This window comes from Meriones unguiculatus, chromosome 4, assembly GCF_030254825.1.
Source record: "Meriones unguiculatus strain TT.TT164.6M chromosome 4, Bangor_MerUng_6.1, whole genome shotgun sequence".
Classification (NCBI taxonomy): Eukaryota; Metazoa; Chordata; class Mammalia; order Rodentia; family Muridae; genus Meriones; species Meriones unguiculatus.
The window spans coordinates 102367584-102385589 of NC_083352.1; the positions used below are offsets into that span (position 1 = coordinate 102367584).

At 54.3% G+C, this 18006-nt stretch overlaps 1 protein-coding gene and 1 long non-coding RNA gene across 3 annotated transcripts; one reads left to right on the forward strand and one right to left on the reverse strand.

Annotated features, from left to right (window-relative positions):
• Positions 1-1161: 1161 nt before the first annotated feature.
• On the forward strand, positions 1162-16474 carry Rbbp8nl (RBBP8 N-terminal like). 2 transcript variants are annotated; one of them, XM_021646335.2, is made up of 14 exons: positions 1168-1265; positions 6230-6372; positions 7831-7873; positions 8607-8702; positions 8962-9074; positions 9453-9525; positions 9661-9803; positions 9886-9968; positions 10184-10350; positions 11573-12284; positions 12520-12646; positions 12993-13063; positions 13158-13275; positions 15020-16474. In XM_021646335.2, exons 2-14 carry the CDS (start codon positions 6312-6314, stop codon positions 15145-15147), a joined length of 1935 nt encoding a protein of 644 aa, XP_021502010.1. In that variant the 5' UTR covers positions 1168-1265; positions 6230-6311; the 3' UTR covers positions 15148-16474. The 2 variants fall into 2 exon arrangements, with proteins under 2 accessions (XP_021502011.1, XP_021502010.1); XM_021646336.2 differs by lacking the exon at positions 15020-16474 and having other exon boundaries at positions 1162-1265; positions 13158-15011.
• LOC132653725 (uncharacterized) lies at positions 11920-17852 on the reverse strand. The gene is made up of 4 exons (XR_009591550.1): positions 17719-17852; positions 14535-14636; positions 13051-13262; positions 11920-12031 (listed from the first exon to the last, which is right to left on the reverse strand). It is a non-coding gene; the product is annotated as an uncharacterized LOC132653725 (long non-coding RNA).
• Between the last annotated feature and the right edge of the window lie 154 nt (positions 17853-18006).

An 18006-nucleotide genomic window follows, 5' to 3' on the forward strand; every position in this document is an offset into this window, starting at 1 on the left:
GTCCTTCAAGACCCAAGCTTCCTTCCCCTCTTAGACAGATCCTCACTACCTACCTTCCGTGGCCCCATGAATGAGGGCCCCTTGCTTCTAGGCAGAGCCAGACAAGCTCAAGTAAGGGATGGTGATGGGCAAGTAAGCAAGAGAGAAGGGAACAGAAATGCGGGCGTTCATGGCCTCAGAGGATACCGTTTACTGCAGGAGTGCAGCCACGATGTCGCTGTTCAGAAAGAAAATGCCGTGATATCACAGTGCCTGGCCCCTCTACCACCTTGAGCCAAGGTGCTCAGACCAAGTCAGCTCCTGCCCCATTTGTCACCCCAGGGTTCCACCTGGCTGGAGAATCCAAGTTGTCCTGAAACCCAGAGATGCCCACCCGCTCAGGACACCCACAGAGGCTTAACCCTCCCACCTCTCCCATCAACGGACGCCAGCTATCTGTCTCAAGGAGGCCAAAGTGGGCACTGGACAGTCCCTGATTCAGTAAGGTCTCTAAATAGCAGTCTTCAGAGACTCAGGTCTTGGGGATTTGTTTGTTTGTTTTGATTTTGGTTTTGGAGACAGAGTTTCTTGGTGTAGCCTTGGCTGTCCTGGACTTTTTGTAGACCAGACTGGTCTCGAACTTAGAGCAATCCTCCTGCCTCTGTCCCCAGGAGTGCTGGGATCACAGGCATGCAACCACCACGCCCGACTGTTCCTGTTTTGTTTGTTTATTTCTATGTTTGTTTGTTTTATCCACAAGCCACAGATGAAGAAACCAAGCCAGGACAAGTGAACTGAATCTATCCAAGGTCATTCTAGCCACAGACCAGGAAACCAAGGTTGAACAGCAAAACTTCACCTGCCCAAGGTCAGCCCAAGGCAAGCTGACATCTGACCCTCAAGTGGCAAGGCCAGCAGCATCTTCCCTTCCTTTGTAAATGTCCACATAGCCTCCCATGCCCTGCTTCTGTCCAGGGCCCCTGCAGGATGCTCCATGTGATGGTCAAGCTGAGGCACCCAAGCAGCCTGGAGAGTGGGGAAACAATCCAGCTCTATGCACATGGCCAGCCGGTTCTTCCACTCTCCTTGAGATGGCCAGACCAGTTGGGCGGCTTTGGGCAGTCCCTGCCTCCTTGCAGCTCCCGGCTGGGAGAATCGGAAACCTGTCAGGCGGGTTTGGTCAAAATTCTGTCTTGCAAGTTCATACTGCTTTGCTCCTATCTCTCCCAGGTGGGGATCACTGAGGACCGAGGCCCCTGAAGGTCCAAGGCTGGCCGAGTGGCCATGTGAGTACACGGTTACAGCAGGCAGGGCCCTTCCAGGAGCTGGGTGGACTGGAGTTGTTGGGGTGCTCACCATGGGGGCTGGAGACCCAGCTCAAGCTTAAGAGCAGGAGGCCGGAGGCAGGAAGCAGAAGGCCTGGGAGGCGGGAGGCAGGGACAGGCAAGCTGGCCTGCCTTCACCTGTGGGTAATATGGAGGACTACCTGATGCCTGATCCTGATGCCTGATCCTGAAGACCAAGCAAGGAGGAGGAGGAGGGCTCAAGGGTTTCCTGGGCAGAGGTTTGGGTGCAGCAAAAGCAAAATCTGGCATGGCGCTGTGACCCAATCTCTGCAGGGGTTTCCAGGGGCTAGAAATAGGCTTGTGGCCAGCACTGTGTCCTGAACCTCTCGCTGCCTAGCTCCTCGTGGGCCCGGAGACATTGCAGCCATAGAAATGAGGGGAGTACAAGGCCAGCTCCAGCCACCCATAGCTCAGAGCTTGGCAGGGGACATTGTCAGGCCCTAAGTTAGGTCAGTGGCTGCAATACTGCAGCAGGCAGTGGGAGACAGTAGCACCGATTAATCACTATCCTATTGGGTCCCCTACCCCCAGGACTGGGAGGCTGGAGTCAGGTTACAGGGCCCTCTGTTACCTGAGCTGTTACCAAAGCTGCCTTGTTCTTTTACTTGTGCCCAGATAGGCAGCGTGTACACAAGCATGGAACATGCAAATGTCTGTGCCCACCTGCCTGTGTACACAGCCATCCCTAGCCCCATGTGAGGGTTGTGTGTGTGGCAGGGGATGGGCTGAGCTTGTGCAAAGGCATTTACTTTTGGCATGTACTCAGATGTGGTTTCTCAAACTGAAGGGGTTGTTCTGTCTGTGGTGGCTGCCTGTCTATCAGGAGTCTATGTGTCAGAGAGACATCAGAAGTCACCCTACCAAGGAAACCTCTTTCAATACGGCCCACCATGCAGAATGACCCAAGAGGTTGCCAGGAGGCCTAGGCCATGTCTCTTGTGACTGATTATTGTAGCTAGATAACATTTCTGAACCTCGAACAGTCAAATAGGACTGTCATGGGTGACCATGAAGAGCACGTGGGAGCTCATGGGTTAGAAGCATCCTGGTCCCTGCCTGACCCTCTAGATCACACATGGAAGCTCCCACTACATCCCAGGCTCCTCCTGCCTCCCCAGTCACCACCACCAGATTTATATGAATGGGGAAACCAAGGCACAGCCAGACAAATATTTCATCAGCTTGGTGAGATGCTTTGTCCCTCGCCATAGTCTCCCGCACAGAGAAGGAGAGATGGAACCAGTTAGACTCTGATTTAAAATCCCCAGCTTCTGCCTCCTTGCCTCTTGTCTGCTCTGTGTCTTGAAGGCTGATTCCACAGCATGGAATGCTCAATACTTCCTCCAAGGCCAAATGGGCCCCAGTCACAGTTGGTGGTGTTCCTGGCCCTGGAGGGGCCTGTCAAGGTAGACAGCAGGCCGGGTAATCGCTTTAACATGCCTGAGCCAGAAAATCTTTAGTGAGCTGCAAGGGGCAGGGGCGCTGTGTGTGCACAGCAGCACCTGCTGTCATTGCCACCGCTGCGGTCAGTACTGCTTCTTGTGGATAGGTGGGCATCAGATGGATGGACCAACAGCCCATCCTTAAAGGATCAGAGTCTGCTGAAGAGCCCTCTTTCCCTGAGGGGCCAGGCATTAAGGATAGCCAGACAGGGCGGGTGTCACTGGTGTCCTCTGATTTAGCACTCTAGAAAATGCTAGGAGGTAAAGGGAAGGAGGCCATCCCCTGCCAGTGACGTAGGCAGGCAGCAGGAGTTGTCCAGAGGCTCCTGTCCCAGAGAATAACACCCAGGCATGGCTACTGACCAAACATTTGGGTTTTACCGCTGGGCCAATGGTACCTGGTCTTATTGCGAGCTACAGCTGGGGCCATGAGCCTTCATCTGTAGGGACTAGATGACACCTCCCCTGGGAATGGCCAACAAGACCCATGGACTGGTGAGTACTTTGTAACCACTGTTAGTGAAGGCCTCCACTCTGAACATGGGGAAGGATTTGTCCTCCTTCAAAAGGTCTTTTTGTTTGTGAGACTCGGGCTTGTCACAAGGAGGGAAGACACTGTTAGCTCCCTGGGAGCTAAACAAGAGGGAGAGACGAGGCCCAGGGTCCCCTCTGTCACACACAGAATATGTGCCACCTGCCTTTTGCCTAGAATATGTGATACTGGTTGAAGTCACACAGAAACCCAATACAGGACAGGGGTGTGTCATTATTTCCAGATGAAAAAACAGGGGTTGGGAGTGGGGGGGTGAAGCAACTTACCCAAGGCTACACAGGAAGGACAAGAACCATATTCAAAGACCAGGCTAGCACTCTGGGGTGGGGTTGAGGTTCTCCTCTGGGACAACATCTGGCTGGCCTGCTGTGATTGGCTATGGAAACCCCTTGCCTCCTCTCAGGGCCACTCTGGGGAGCTGTGAGAGGCAGGTAAAAGGTCTGAGGTTTGGGTGGGGCTCCTGAGGGAGTGGTAGGGGCCCCTGGGGTAGTGGAGGCTCCACAGAGGATATGGGTGGTAGATGGGGACCCAAAGGTATAGACAGAGGCCCTTGAGACAAGTAGAGGTCCCATGGAGCAAGTGGGGATCCCTGCAGCAAGTGAGGGACTGGGAGGAACAGGGAGGAAGGAGAGGAACCTGAGATTCAAGTTGGCTTCCTAGGAGGCAGGCAGGGCTCACAGTGAGCCTTCCTGGCGAGGACATGTGATAGAAGGCTTCTGCAGAACGCTCTCCTAAGCAGGGAAGAATCCAGTAGCATCCAACCTGTCCACATAGAGGCCATATCTCACATGCAGCCTCCTTCCTCTTGCCAGCTTTGATGCTGAACAACCCCACCTCTGTCCCCGAATCCTTGAAGACAAAGGGAGGCACAATAGGCCTGAAGGTGTGTACTGTCTGTGTAGGTAGAGCTAACCCACAACTCTGTACCTGCCTCCCAAGCTGCTCAGGCAGCAGCAGCAAATCCAGCAGACTTATCCCACAGCCAGCTCTTTCCCAGGGATGCAGTGCTACACAGACCTTCTAGCCTGGGCGTCGAGAGCAAGCAGTACTCCTGCTTCTGGCTAGTGACCCTAAGCCATATAGTTCAGAGTCTCTGCCTACCCTCATCACCACTCCGCTCCCAAAAGCCTCACACTTTCCTGGGCATTACCCTTCCGGGTTGGGTTAAAGGCTGCACCGAGCCTGTGCAACACTTGCAGGCTTGTTTCCTTTCACAGCTCCCTACACCTAGGTGCAAAATACACCCTGACCTCTGAAAAGACCCACACCCACCTACAAGGTTCCCTGCACTCCCAAGCTGCTAGCCACCGTCAGCAAGCCTAGACTCACAGAAAAGGCCCTACTGGGGACAGCTGCTCTGCTGACCGGTGGCACAAGGCCTCTGGGCATGGACTGTGTATTTTTAAAAGCCAGGTCCATCCTACCCACGGTCACCCATTTCTGCACCAAAATGCCAAGGTTTCTTGAAGACTGCACCCAAGAAACTGCCACCCTTCCTTTCCTTCCCTGACCAGACCCCCAACAGTCCAGAGCGGTGTAAACTAGACACGGGGACAGCCAAGGCAAGTTGGGCCCAGGAAAGCAACTTCCACTTTATCTCAGTCATGTGTGTGTCTGCCCTCTGCTTATCAGGGAAGCCACATCATGCCTATAGCACTGTTATCCAGGATCAAGAGGACCTTGATTGGTTTTGTCATGGCCATGGGTTTTTGGACAGGTTGCACCTTCCTACATTGGAGGGAACTAAGGCAGTGTATGTCAGAGAATTCAAGGCTGCCCTTTGGGGACCTTGAGAGTAATAGCCAACTGGTGTGTGTGTGATGGGCTAGAAGACAGAAAGAAGACAGCATGTAGACCCAGATCCCATATAGGCCTCTCCCAAGCCTACAGGCACCTCAGGATCCCTTGGCTGGCTCCTTTACAAGTGTGGGCCCAGCCCATACCGCAGGTGCTAGGGGCCTGGGAAGAGCCACCCGCTGGGCGAGTCTGGGTGGAATTGCAGGTGCCGGCTCAGCCCCTTTCTAGCCCTGTTTGTCCCAGCCAGCCGGTCCCACTCTCTGAGCCTTTAGCAAGGTAAAGCCTACACAGCTGAGCATACAGGCCCACTGAAAGCATCCCAGGCGCACACTAGATGAATGAGCAAGGTCTGATTTAAAGTCTACTTCCCCCAATGAAAGAGATGGAGATCTCTTTGAACCTCAATTCTCCCACTTGTAGAGAAAGTCCTTGAGATGTCTTGAGGATTAGATGGTTCTGGTGAAAGTGACAACTGTATTAAATTCAGGGGAGGAAAAAGGCAGCTAGAGTCATGTGACCTAAGACCGGGCCCCTCAGCCTTGGGGTGGTTAGCTAACCCACAAGGACATCCCTCATTGAGATGAGCCTCAGGTTCCAGCCTCCAGTTGTGGAACCTCCCAATTCTCCATTCCCATACCCTTCACCTGCCAAACACAGAGCCACCAACCATCATTTCCACTACAGTGGCCAGCAATAAGAGAACTGAAGTCTAGGTGGGTCTGTAAAACCAGTTTGGGAGCTCACCTTCTTCCTGGTTTCTCTCCCCACACCATAGATGTCTCTGCCCAGTAAGTTCCTGTGGCCACCACAGCCACTGTGTGACAAAGAATCCAATACACTTCAGGGTCCCCAACTGTCCCTTCATCCCACTCCCAGCCCAGCCTCGAGAAGTCAAGTAGTCCAGAAGTCAAGTACCACTACTCTGACCCCATAGAGATTCCACTATTCACCATTTCAGCCTCTACCCTCCAAACATTACTATTCATTCTCTACCTCTCCCCCTGGGCAGCCCCTCACAGTGAGCAGATTTGCCCCACACGTGAAAAGTTCACCTACTTTTCAGCCCACAGCCCCTACCTAAGCCAACCTTCTCTCTACTCCCCTCTCTACAGGCTGGACACAGAAGGGAAGTAGAGGTGTAGAGGTCCCAGCCCTCCTCACAGCCAGTGCAGAGGGGCCAGCACACTAGGAGTCATGGACAGCTTCATGGAATCCCTGAACAGGCTGAAGGAGGCCCATGAGAAGGAGGTCCTGGGTGAGTGGTCAATGGAAGGCTCTACTGCGCTCATCCAGAGATGGTCTCGAGGGTCTCCACAGGTCAGGGAGCTTCTGAGAATCCCCTCTAGTACTCAGTAAGTGTGGCTGGAGGACAGGATCCCGACACCAAGGACACAAGCTGCAAAGTGTTCAGATGCCCAGCCTGGCCCAGACTTGGCTCTGAGTACTGCCTCATCCGGAATGTCTTTAGACTATAGCCTATGGTGTGGACCAGAAGAGGGGCATTATCAGGGGTCATTATCAACACCTCATGACCACAAGCACGTCCCTGCTGCGTCCTCTCAGGACTGGCAGATCAAGCCCAATGGCTCATCTCACCCAGAGGGAGAGGCCGCCCACTCTAGATGCTCCTGAGGCCATTTGAAGTGTCTGCGGCAGCACACAGACACCTCCTTCCCTCCAGCTCCTGCTAAGTTCCTCAATGGTCACGGTGCCCTCCTCCCTCCCCCCCCCCCACTTCACTGCAATTCCAGTTCAGTCCTTGGAGGCTTTCCAGAAAGGGCTACCTGAAGGTCAAAAAAGCCAGCCACTTCCCTGGGCCTCAGGGAAGAAGTCAGGCTGTCTTTCTGGGAACCCCCAGGCCAGGTTAGGATCTGCCTCACTGGATCCCAAAGAAGTGTGGCAGTGAGAAGAGGGTCTTGTGGGACTTTCTCTGAAAGCCTGTTGATTTCATATCTAGTGTTATGGGAAATGACCCGGAAGCAACAGAAACAATACCTGCCCATGTGCTTGGGGAAACAAGCTAGGGTTAATAGGATTGGAACTTGAGAGTCTTGGAGTAGCCACTGACCAAGCGCAAACCAGGCCACTCCCTAACAGAGGAGGGGACTTTTTTTGGCAATTGGTTTGGGCTGGCAGACAACCCTCATTATACCTAAGGGACTTGGTTGCTTACACAGGAACTCAGGGTGGGGCAGAGACTGCTTAACCCCAGAGGCAAAGAACTTGCAACTGTTGAGAGAGTAGATGACCAGCCCCACCCTCAGAGATTATGTTGATCTGAGGAATGAATAAAACTAACTAGAAAGGAAACACAGGTACCAGGTCTTACATCCATTCTGTGAGCCCAGCAGACATTGGCAGGTCTGTATCTAGTTTTTCCTCCTCACCTCTCAAAAAGGAGCCCCTCTTAGATACTCTGCTCCTCCCGAGTGGCCAGCCACTTCCAGCACCAGGGTCTCTGCCAACCTCTAATCAGATGCTGAGCTAGGGTCCCAGGCCACAGGTCAGGGAAACATAACATCCGAGCAGTGGTGCAGATGGGGTGTCCTCCCCACACCCTTCCCAGGGGCTGCCCCCAAGAGTCGGGCAGCTATCAGGGGTCTGGGTTGAACAGCCAGGGTAGGAGTTCCCACGTCACTCCTCAGCCCTACCACTGCTGTGAGAAGGCAGCTAGGCCTGGTCTGACATGCACCTTCTCTGTCCCGTCTGCCAGGCCTGCAGAACAAGCTTCTGGAACTGAACTCAGAGCGGTGCCGGTGAGTCAGCCCAGCAGAGCCAGAGGAGCAGGCAGGAGGGCAGCTGTTCCAACAGGCCATGGCCACTCACACTGCCCCTAAGCTCTCAGGATGGCAGCCCACCCAGCATCCCTAATGAAGAAGGGAAATTGAGGCTTAGAATGGCAGGGAGGGGGCAGGGAGTCCCTTGGCCAAGGTGACATACTACTTAGGTGAAGAGCTAGGACTAGACCATTGAGACATCAGTCCTCTACTTGGAGACTGAGGGAGATCAAAGTACCAGTGACAGTTCTTGTTGTGAGGCCCAGCTCAGCCTCAATTGCTGTGGTTGGCCTGCAGGTCACCCTCCTGTGTCCCATCTATGACTAGACCAGTGGTTCTCAACCTTCTAAATGCTGCAACGCTTTTAGATAGTTCCTCATGTTGCGGTGACTCCCAGCCACAAAATTATTTTTGTTGCTTCTTCGTAACTTTAATTGTGCTACTGTTATGGATTGTAATGTAAATACCTGTGTTTTCTGATGGTCTCAGGCAACTCCTGTGAAAAAGTCGTTCAACACCCCTATGGGGGTCACGACCACAGGTTGAGAACCATTGGACTAGACCGAGGTCCATAGGTGCCATAGCTAAGGTAACACAAATATAAGACAAGACAGGACAGGACCCCAAAGGGAGCTGCAAGGGAGAACCCACCATGACCCAGGCTACACTGGGCATCAAAACCAGCAGCCCACCTCAGCTGTTTGTCACACAGAGATGCACAGAGGGTAGAGGAGCTCTTTGCCAAGAATCACCAACTCCGGGAGCAGCAGAAGGCACTGAAGGAGAACCTGAGGGTGCTGGAGAACAGGTGAGGTGGCTCCTCCCAGAACCAATCTGAGAGTCTTTACACAGACCAAATCAGACAGATGTCTCCACTGCAGGGCTTTGCAGAAACTTAAGGGAACCTCGTTTCTAAGATTCCTTCCCAAACTTAATTGCAATGCACTGCTAAGCCCTTAGCAGGAGGCAGGCCTGGGGGTCCGTGGAACACTATGCGGAAAGGCAGCTTGGCAATGGGGCAGAAGGAAGCAGAATGTCTGCCTCAGTATGGCTTCTCCTGTTCCCAGGCTGCGGGCTGGTTTGTGCGATCGCTGCATGGTCACCCAGGAGCTGGCCAGGAAGAAGCAGCTGGAACTGGAAAGTGCCCACCTGCAGAGCCTGCAGCATCTCTGCATCCTCAGTGAGCCACACCCACAGCCCAGGGACCCCAGCCCACACAGAACCACAGGGAAAGGAAGAGGCCTGGCATATTCTGGTTCCCAGACACATGGGAAGAGGCCCCCAGTGGTCTGTGTCTCTTCTCAGTTCCTAGGCCAGGGAATCCCCGCTCTCCTGACCTTCCTGGGAGGAGTTCTAGGGACAATCTGGGGTACAGGCTTTATCTCTTCTGCAAGCCTCAGGCTGGGGCTTACACAACACTATCTCATAGCTAGTAATATTATTATACCCTCCTGCTATGTGCCAGGCTAGAGTAAAACAAGGAGGGCTTCCCTAGTACTATAGGAATCCCTTGTCTCCATCCCTGACCTACGGCCTCCATTGCCACCGCTCTTTGCAGCCAATGAGATGAATGGGCTGAGGGAGGAAAACAAGATTCTGAAGGAAGAAGTGAAGAGGCTTCGGAGCCTGGGGTGAGTGGGACAACACAGGCTCAGATACCCACTCAGCAGGCCTGTATCTTCCCAAAATCCAGCCCTACAGAGTGGCCTGGATGGCCCAGGTGCTCTAGCTTCTACATCCTCATCATCCTCCCTGTTCCTCTCTAGAGACAAGACTGCATCCCAGGCCTGGGAGGGCACCTCAGAGTCCCCGTCACCCGTGCCACTCCACTCCCCCAGTAGCCGGAAAGGTGCCACTGAGAACCCACCAGGAGGTCCAGAGGAGGCTGAGGAAGAACAGCCAGGCACAGGTCTGCAGGGTTAGGGGAGAGGCTGGGAGACCTGGGGGATCCCTCAGCGTCCCCTGAGCTCCCTTCATTCCTCCTATCACAGATAAGGGGTCAAGCCAGAAGTCATCCCCAGTGGCCAGAGTCTCCCCAGCTGCCAACCTGCCCGAGTCACGGGCCCCGGACATGGTGAGATCCCACCTCCTGACCCCCACCCCTACACTCAGTGCCTTCCAGGCAAGCGGGCTAGCAACAGCATCCTGCTGTGTGCTAGGTACCCTGTGCCAGCTTCACACCCATCGGGCCTATCCCCAGGCCAGACAGGGACACTGAGTGTCATGGGAGGTGGGGGAGCTGAGCCTGGGTGAGGTGCCCTGCCAGGCTGACCTGCCCACTCTGTGCAGAGCCCTCAGTGCATCTCCAACCAACTGCACTCGACAGTGGCCGTGGTGCGGCCTGGCTCCAGGGCCTGCCCACCAGACTGTAGTACCGCCAATGGGACGCCCCCGCCACCGTCCGCCAGAAGCAGCCCACCCAGCCCGACATATGAGCACAGCCTCCGTGTGGACAGGTGAGGTCCCACCCACTACTAGGAGCAGCTCTCTGCTGGTACCCCAGAGCAGAGGACCAGCAGCCTGGGGACTGCTGCTCAGTATCTTTTCCAGGGTTGACTTTCTCGACATCCGGGTTGGTTCACAGTTCCCACACTTCCTGAGTGACCAGGCCATGGTGGGGCAGGACACTGGCATATGCCTTGGCTAGGGCCTCAGAAGACCTATGCAAAGCCTGAGTCTCATTGTCTGGCAGAGCCACCAGGGCTGTGGAAGGTGGACAGGAGGATCGGACAATTCCGGGTAGCTGGTTACTACCTCCACAAGATCTTCTGCTTCCCTTTCTGTTGCTATGAGAAACAAAACTCTGACCAAAAGCAAGGAGGAAAGGGTTTATTTGAGCTCACAGGTCAAGGATCATCACTGAAGGAAGTCAGGGCAGAAACTCAAGCGGGAACTTGAAGACAGGTCTGCTTGCTAGTCTATGCAGCATGACCTCTGTTGGAGGACTCACTCACAGCAGGAACCATTGAAGAAAATGCCAGCTAGCTTTCTTTCTTTCTTTCTTTCTTTCTTTCTTTCTTTCTTTCTTTCTTTCTTTCTTTCTTTCTTTCTTTCTTTTTCTTTTCTTTTCTTTTTCTTTTCAAGGCAGGGTTTCTTTGTGTGTAACACTGGCTGTCCTGGACTCACTTTGTAAACCAAGCTGGCCTCGAACTCACAGACATCCTTTTGCCTCTGCCTCCATGAGTCGTGGGATTACAGGCGTGCACCACCACTCCCAGCTCAGCTAGTTTTATTATACAGGCATTTGCCCAGGGAATGATGCCACCCACCATGAGCTGGGCACTCCTATATCAATTAATAATTAAGACAATCTGCCATACATCAGCCAATCAGATCTGGGCAGTCCCTCAACTGAGACTGTCTTCTAAGGTGACATTAGGCTGTGTCAAATTGACAGTTAAAGATAACTAAGACACAGGAGGAGACATAGGACACAGTGTCCAGCCTCTGGGTCCTCTTTGATCAAATCAACCACTTTCTATACTTACTGATCTCCAGAGCCCGAGCCTAACAGCCTGTCCTTTCCCATGGCTAAGTGAAGTCAGGTGGCTTGCCTGACCTTCCTGGGCCTCTGCTTTCTCATTCATGAATTGAGGTGCCTTTGTCCTCTCTCTGAGAGCTCACTTAACCAGTCTTGATGGCCAAGGGCCACTATCGTCACTCTTCTCTTTCCCCCAGCTTCCTGCGGGCCTCCCGGCCATCAGCCGTAGCCTATGAGACCCTGAAGCGCTCCCTTCAGACTGATCGCCTCTGCTTCCTCAACCGACACCTGTCTCTGCATCTGCAAAGCCCCCACAGCAGCCCCCTGGCTCCTGCTACACCTGCCAATAGTCCCCTGCCCCAGGGCCCGAAGGCTAGAGAGGCAGAGGCATGGGAGGAGCCTGGGGCCTTGGTAGGCATACAGGACCCACGGCTAGAAGGAGCATTGCACCTGCTGCTGGTCCAGCAGCAGTTGCGGGCACGGGCACGGGCAGGCAGTGCCAGGATGAGGGTCCCATCCACACCAGAAGAGATGCCATCTTCCTCACCAGCTGGCTCAGATTCTGAGAGCTCTGAGTGTGAGGCTCCGAGGACAGCTCTGAGTGCAGAGGCCCGGCCTGATGGGTGGTACCCTCGGTCCACACACCAAGGTAGCCCCTGGAGGAAAGAGACACATGTGGCCACTCAGGATTGCCCCCCAGACAAGCCTCTGGACCTCTCTGACCGGGGACGGTGTCGGGACATCTCCAAGTCAACTGGCCAATCTTTGCCTCTCAGCCCCACAGTTGTCCACACTCCCAGCCCCCAGCTGCCCACCTTGTCCAGACCCCTGACTCACAGCCCCCACACTCTCAGCAACGGCAGCTTGGAGACCAGAGCCCAGGAGCCTGAAGAACACTCTGTTCCCAAGGTAAGGATCCCAGTCCTATCCTCATTCTTTTAGCACGTCTACTGCAAGATGGTAGTTACACCTCCTAGGGCCGCCTTCTTCTCTCTGCCCCACCAGCTGATGCCAAAGAGCAGCCCAGCTGTCTTGTTCACACTCCAATGGAAAGGGATGGACAGCTACTAACAGCCTGAAGATTGAGTTGGCTCAGGGAAGGAAACACACAGAGAGATTCAAACCATTAATTTGTCTCTCCCAGGACACCTCACACCCTCTCTCAGGGATCCACGACAGTCTGACCTCTCCTGGAAGGACAACAGAGGAGGCTGGAGGAAGGCCAAGGCCAGTGCCCCCCCTACAGAGGCCTGACACTGATGGGGCCACAGGTAAAGCCCTCACTCAGAGCCCCAGTCCAGTGGAAAGTGATGTGCAGTGGGAGGAGAGGTGGAGGGACAGCCTGCTGGCCTCCTGCTGGATCTCTCCCACTGTGGATAGAGGCTCTGAGGCCCAGCAGACATCCTCTATCCACACTGGAGGAAGGGAGGGCTCCAACCCACAGGGCTGAGGAGCTAAGCAGGAGAGTACCCAGCAGGTGAGCCTAGGTTCAGATCTCAGCAAGAGTCTTGGGGTAGGTTACCAGCCCCTCTGCATCCTCTTCTGAAGAGTCATTCTCTTTGTCCTTGGACAGCATGCCCAAGGCCACCAGCCTTGCTGACCCCATTTGTCTTTCAGAGGCCAGCAAGGTCACAGCTCAGAGGCCAGAGTTGGAGCAACTGGAAGAGTCGGATACCTCAGACAGTAAGGTAGGTCTTCAGCCATTCCTTCAAGGTAGTCCTGGCAGATGCCCAGGTGGGAGAGGGGGTGTTCCTTGCCTTGAGTGTGTCTCCTTCTGCCCAGGTGGTCGGGACCTCTGAGGCAAGTGTGGAGCCAAGCATGCCAGGGGAGGGGCATGCTGAAGACCACCCACAGGGTCCACACCAAAAGAGGAAGCGGGTTTCAGACCTGCAGGACAAAGGTAACAACCTCCTGGAGGGGCAAATAGGGCCAGGTATGTGATGGGTATGCCTCTAGCCACCTGACATCTGGGGACCAGCTGGAGCCTGACAGAAGCCAAGCCTCCCCAGCAAGGGCCTCTGTGAATCCTAACCAAATGACCTCCTTGCAGTACTCCTGGGCCTCAGCTTCCTTCCCTCAAGAGGACTAACACCAGAGCTCCATAACTTCAGTGGGATAAAAATGGAGTTGAGAGGGACTGTGGACTTGGCTCAGCTGGCGGACTCGCCTAGCTTCCATGAGGCTCTGGATTCCATTGCCAACACTTAAAAAAAGGCATTTCCACAGAGAACAATGTTTTGTTTTGAGACAGGGTCTCACTATGTAGGCCTGACTGGCCTGGAACTTACTCTGTAGACCAGGCTATCCTTGAATACACAGAGACTGTCCTGCCTCTGCCCCCTTAGTGCTGGGATTAAAGGTGTACACCACCACGCCCAGACACGGGGAAGCAATGTGAATCACATCATCATCCTCAACTATGTAGCAAGTTCAAGGCCAGACTAGGCTATATCAGCCCCTGCCTCAAAGGCACAAAAAGAAAGAGAGAGAGGAACTGAGGACATTTATTACTGTCCCTCTGCAAGCAGCTCCCTGGGACTGGTATCCTTGGACCCTCTTCCTGAACCTTTGGGCAGGCACGGAAGCACATCTGGCCGGCCCTGGGGTGTGTGTTCCTTCAGTGTTAGGGTTGCTCACGTGTTTGCCCAGGGCGGTGCCTTTGAGCTCAGCTCTGCCTGATAAGATAGCAGGAATCTCAGCCTGGTCCCGGGTAAGAGTATCAGGATACTTCCTGCTCCAATGCACAATGGCGAGTCTTTGAACACCTAAGCTAATATGCATGTGGCCTATGTTTGCCCAGGCTACAGCTCAGCAGGCTTGGCCGGGCCTACCACAATAAGCCATTGTTGCCGGAAAGGGACTGACCGCAGCCTGTGTTTGCTCCGAGTGGAGGCCAGGGTGCCTGTGTCATTTCCAAGCACTTCCTGCTATGTGCCCACGAAGTGGGGTGTGGTCCACCGGGTTACCAGTGTGTCACCCTCCAACTTTCACACTGAGTAAGCCAGCCCCCCCCACACCTTATCCTCCCAGCTAGAATTGGGCAAAGGATGGCTGGCACCAGGCATCCTGTGGGTGGCACTCCTCCATTCCAGGAAACTGTCTGGAAGTCAGTGAGAACAGGCTCCTGTCCTGTAAGGCTCATTCATGCTCCCACTTTACCTAGCAGGGCGACACACATCCCAGCATTATCTTGAGCCTGGGAGGGATACGCAGTTGTCTCTGCCTTGGGCTTTTAACTCCGACTGGTAGGTAGAACTGACCCTGCTTGACAGGTGGGGAAACGGAGGCTTGATGAGTTAACTGGCCCAAAGCCACAGGTTTGCTCCATAGACCCAGCAGCTCAGGAGGTCCTAGGTGTCACCTGCCCAGACCAGATCCCCTTCCTTGTAGTCAAGGTCCCAGCCACTCTGCAGCAGTGAGAGAGACCCCAGGGTTAGGCTCTGTGACGGGGGTGGCCCTCTGCCATACTCTTGTGGTTCTCCTCCCATACCCCAGCCTTGTCAGGAAAAAAAGAGTGGCCAACTGACTTCACAGAGTTGGGCTCTCCTGAGCCTAGAAGCTGAAAAGTCAGAAAAACCTCTAGGGAGAACATACAAGTCCACAGGGCTGCTGCCATGTCTCTCCTAACTTCGAATTTCCCACAGCCCCCAAGAAGTCGTCTCAAGGGAGCAGGAAACCAAAGGAACCCCTGACGCCAGAGGAAGGTCCCAGGAGCCCACAGGACATGGAGGACTTCGGCCTCTCCTCCATTAACAGCTGTCGGGAGTCCTAACCCACCAGGCTGAGGGACACTGCGCTTGCCCAGAGGTGGCTGTCGGTCACAGACTATTGCCTGCACAAGTCAAACCACCCAACCTGAAGAGAGCCTGCAACAGTCAGTGTACATAGCCCCTCACTACCAGAGGGGCTGGTGAGCCACAACCCCTCCCCAGTCTCTGGGCAGCTCCTCCCCCTCCCAACCCTGTAACAGGAAAATGGACCTACCCCTGGAGGCAAGGCAGGGAATAGGGGACCCCCCAGCCCAGCTTCTTTTTCTGGGCAACGCCCCCACCTCCTGATGCAATTGGAGGTCCCGCCCGAACCCTGCGGACTTTTCCAGGCAGGAAAGAAGCTTCAGACAGCAGTCTCAGGCGCCCCCTTGTGGCGTCTAGACAAATGCAGCCAGCAAAGAGGAAAAGCAGAAGGCCGCACGCAGGGTGCCTGGTCAGATGAGGAGCTCAAAGAATACAAATGGCAATATCTGTAGCTGGCAGGGCTGAGGTCAGAGTCATTGAGCCATGTGACCCAGGAGTAGTTGGATCCAAGGACAAGAAGACAGAGCAAAAATGGCCCTTACGTTCTGCAGAGCTCCTGCGCTCTGACAACCTGGTGCTAGTGAGGCAGGTCTCTGAGCTTAAGAATCAGTCCTGGGCCACTGGAGCTGAAGGTATTGAAGAGACTCAGGGAAATTCCTGTGTGTATAAAGTTTAAGAACAGCCATTCCCAGGGCAGAGATGGGCTCTGTAGGCTAAGGGGTAAAAGCACTGAATCAGGGTCCAGTGTGGACAGACATAAGGAAGAGAGAGAAGCCGCCTTGTGGAGAACAAAGAAGGTGGCAGCTAAAACTTAAATTCGGATTTGAGGCATGAGTTGGAGTGTGCAGTTCCTAGCATACTTTCATAAGCATCTAGATGTCTGCCAAGAGGTCAGGGTAAAGACCAAAGAGAGCTCACTTGACTGAGTAAGGAAGCCCAAGGGCCAAGCCAGGTAGAAGAAACTACAGCATAAAAGGGTACTGCGGATGCAACTGTAAAGAGTCTGGAAGTTTCTAGCTGCCACTGGAGCCGGGTGAGGTCTGGGCTTGAGATGAGGTACTGTTCTCCCCTGGGCAGGCAATGGCCTCCCTTCCCTGTCACCTGACAGGCCAGAAGGACTAAATTCCAAGGGACATTCAGGTGTGTGTGTGTGTGTGCATGTGCGTAGGTGGGTGCGTGCGTGAGTATGTGTATGTGTGTGCTCAAACTGCTGTCACGGGTTTCTTGAGGGGTTTTTTTGTTGGTTTTTTTTTTTTTTTTTTCAAAATTAAATAAAACACAAGCTGTATGCTCTATTCCCTCTGAGCTCCGGGTCAGGTCCGGTCGGTGAGGGAACAAACCACAACACGGCACAAAGGAAGCAGCCAAACCCCTGCCTAAATGTCCGTGGAGCACCTCACATGGCCGACAGTGTGAACCAGCATGGGCTAGGTCCTCGCCATTCCCACCTGACAGCCACAAGTCCGTTGTCCCCTCCCCCATCGAGGACTGCTCACATTAGCAGCAAGGGCCTAACAGCACTGTGCCACAGACCCAGCACTACAGCATCTCAGTCACCCTTCCCAAGGCAGATGAGGCACACAGCTAGCACTCCATGCCACTGGGGGCCAAACCTCAGAAAGGCGAGTCACTCCCATGGTCACGTGCAGACAGAGGCTGCGAACAGCAGCCTAGGTGTGATGGGCGCCACACCCAGGTCAGCAGACACCATGACCCCTTCAGGGTTTAGTGCTTCCCTCTGACAGAAATGTCACTCTCTGGGAGTGCCCACCACACACTCGGACCAAGCCCTGCATTCTACTAGAAAGGAAAACTGCCCACCTTATCACTGATCCCTGGTAGAGGCCAGCTTGGGAAAGGCAGGGGAGAAGAGTAAAGGGCAGGGCAGGGGAAGGGTAAGCCTACTTGTGCAGGGAAGAAAGAGGAAGCCTGCCAAGGAGAGAAGGGAGTATGTGACAGGATCTGCCCACCTGAGCCTAGAAGGCAGAAAGGGAACTGTGGACTCCTGTGGGTCACACCACTAACGGCTTCTCCTCCCAAGTAAAAAAGCCACTTCCCAGGGTTCCCTGTCCAAACTCCACCCGGAGTCCACTGTAGTAGCCACAGGACCAGTGCAGGCAGTGACCAGAACATCAGAGAGAGTTTCCTTCGTGCATCCTCAATGACCCACCGAACACTAAGGTCCCACTTTAAAGACAAGAAATTCACATAAGCTGGGAGCGGGAAAGAGCAGGTGGTGACAGAGTGAAGGACACAGATACACACACACACACACACACACACACACACACACGTCTGTATACTCAAGCCCTGGACACCCGGCCACAGAGGAAACAGAAGTTCCAGCACCATGCAGACTCAAGACCACGTCCATGCTGAGACAGACGCAACCCAGGAAGGTGCCAGCTGTCCTCACACCATAGATGGGTATCTTCTGCAGTCAGTGAGGGAGGCCAGGCGGGTCCACTGGCACAACCCGGCTGCTATGGATGCCGAGCCCAGAGGAACCTCAGCTCTGAAGAAACAGCCTGGAGGGCAAGTGGCCACACCCCCGAGTCCCCTAATGAGCATTCGTTGCAAGGTGTCCCACACAGTGCGTCCTGGACCAGAGAACAGGACACAGGCTCCATGTACCCACCGACCTTGCGGTGTATAGAGCCTCGTGGCTACTACGCCAAACCAGCAACCAAACGATAACAACCACCTCTAGGACCCAGGGGAGCTCAGGGTAAAATACTTCTCGCTAGCCAATGGAAGGGCTCAGAGGAGCCTCATTTTTGCATGTAGGTGCATGGCAGCCAATGGGCAGGGACAGTAGGACTATATTTGCATATGGA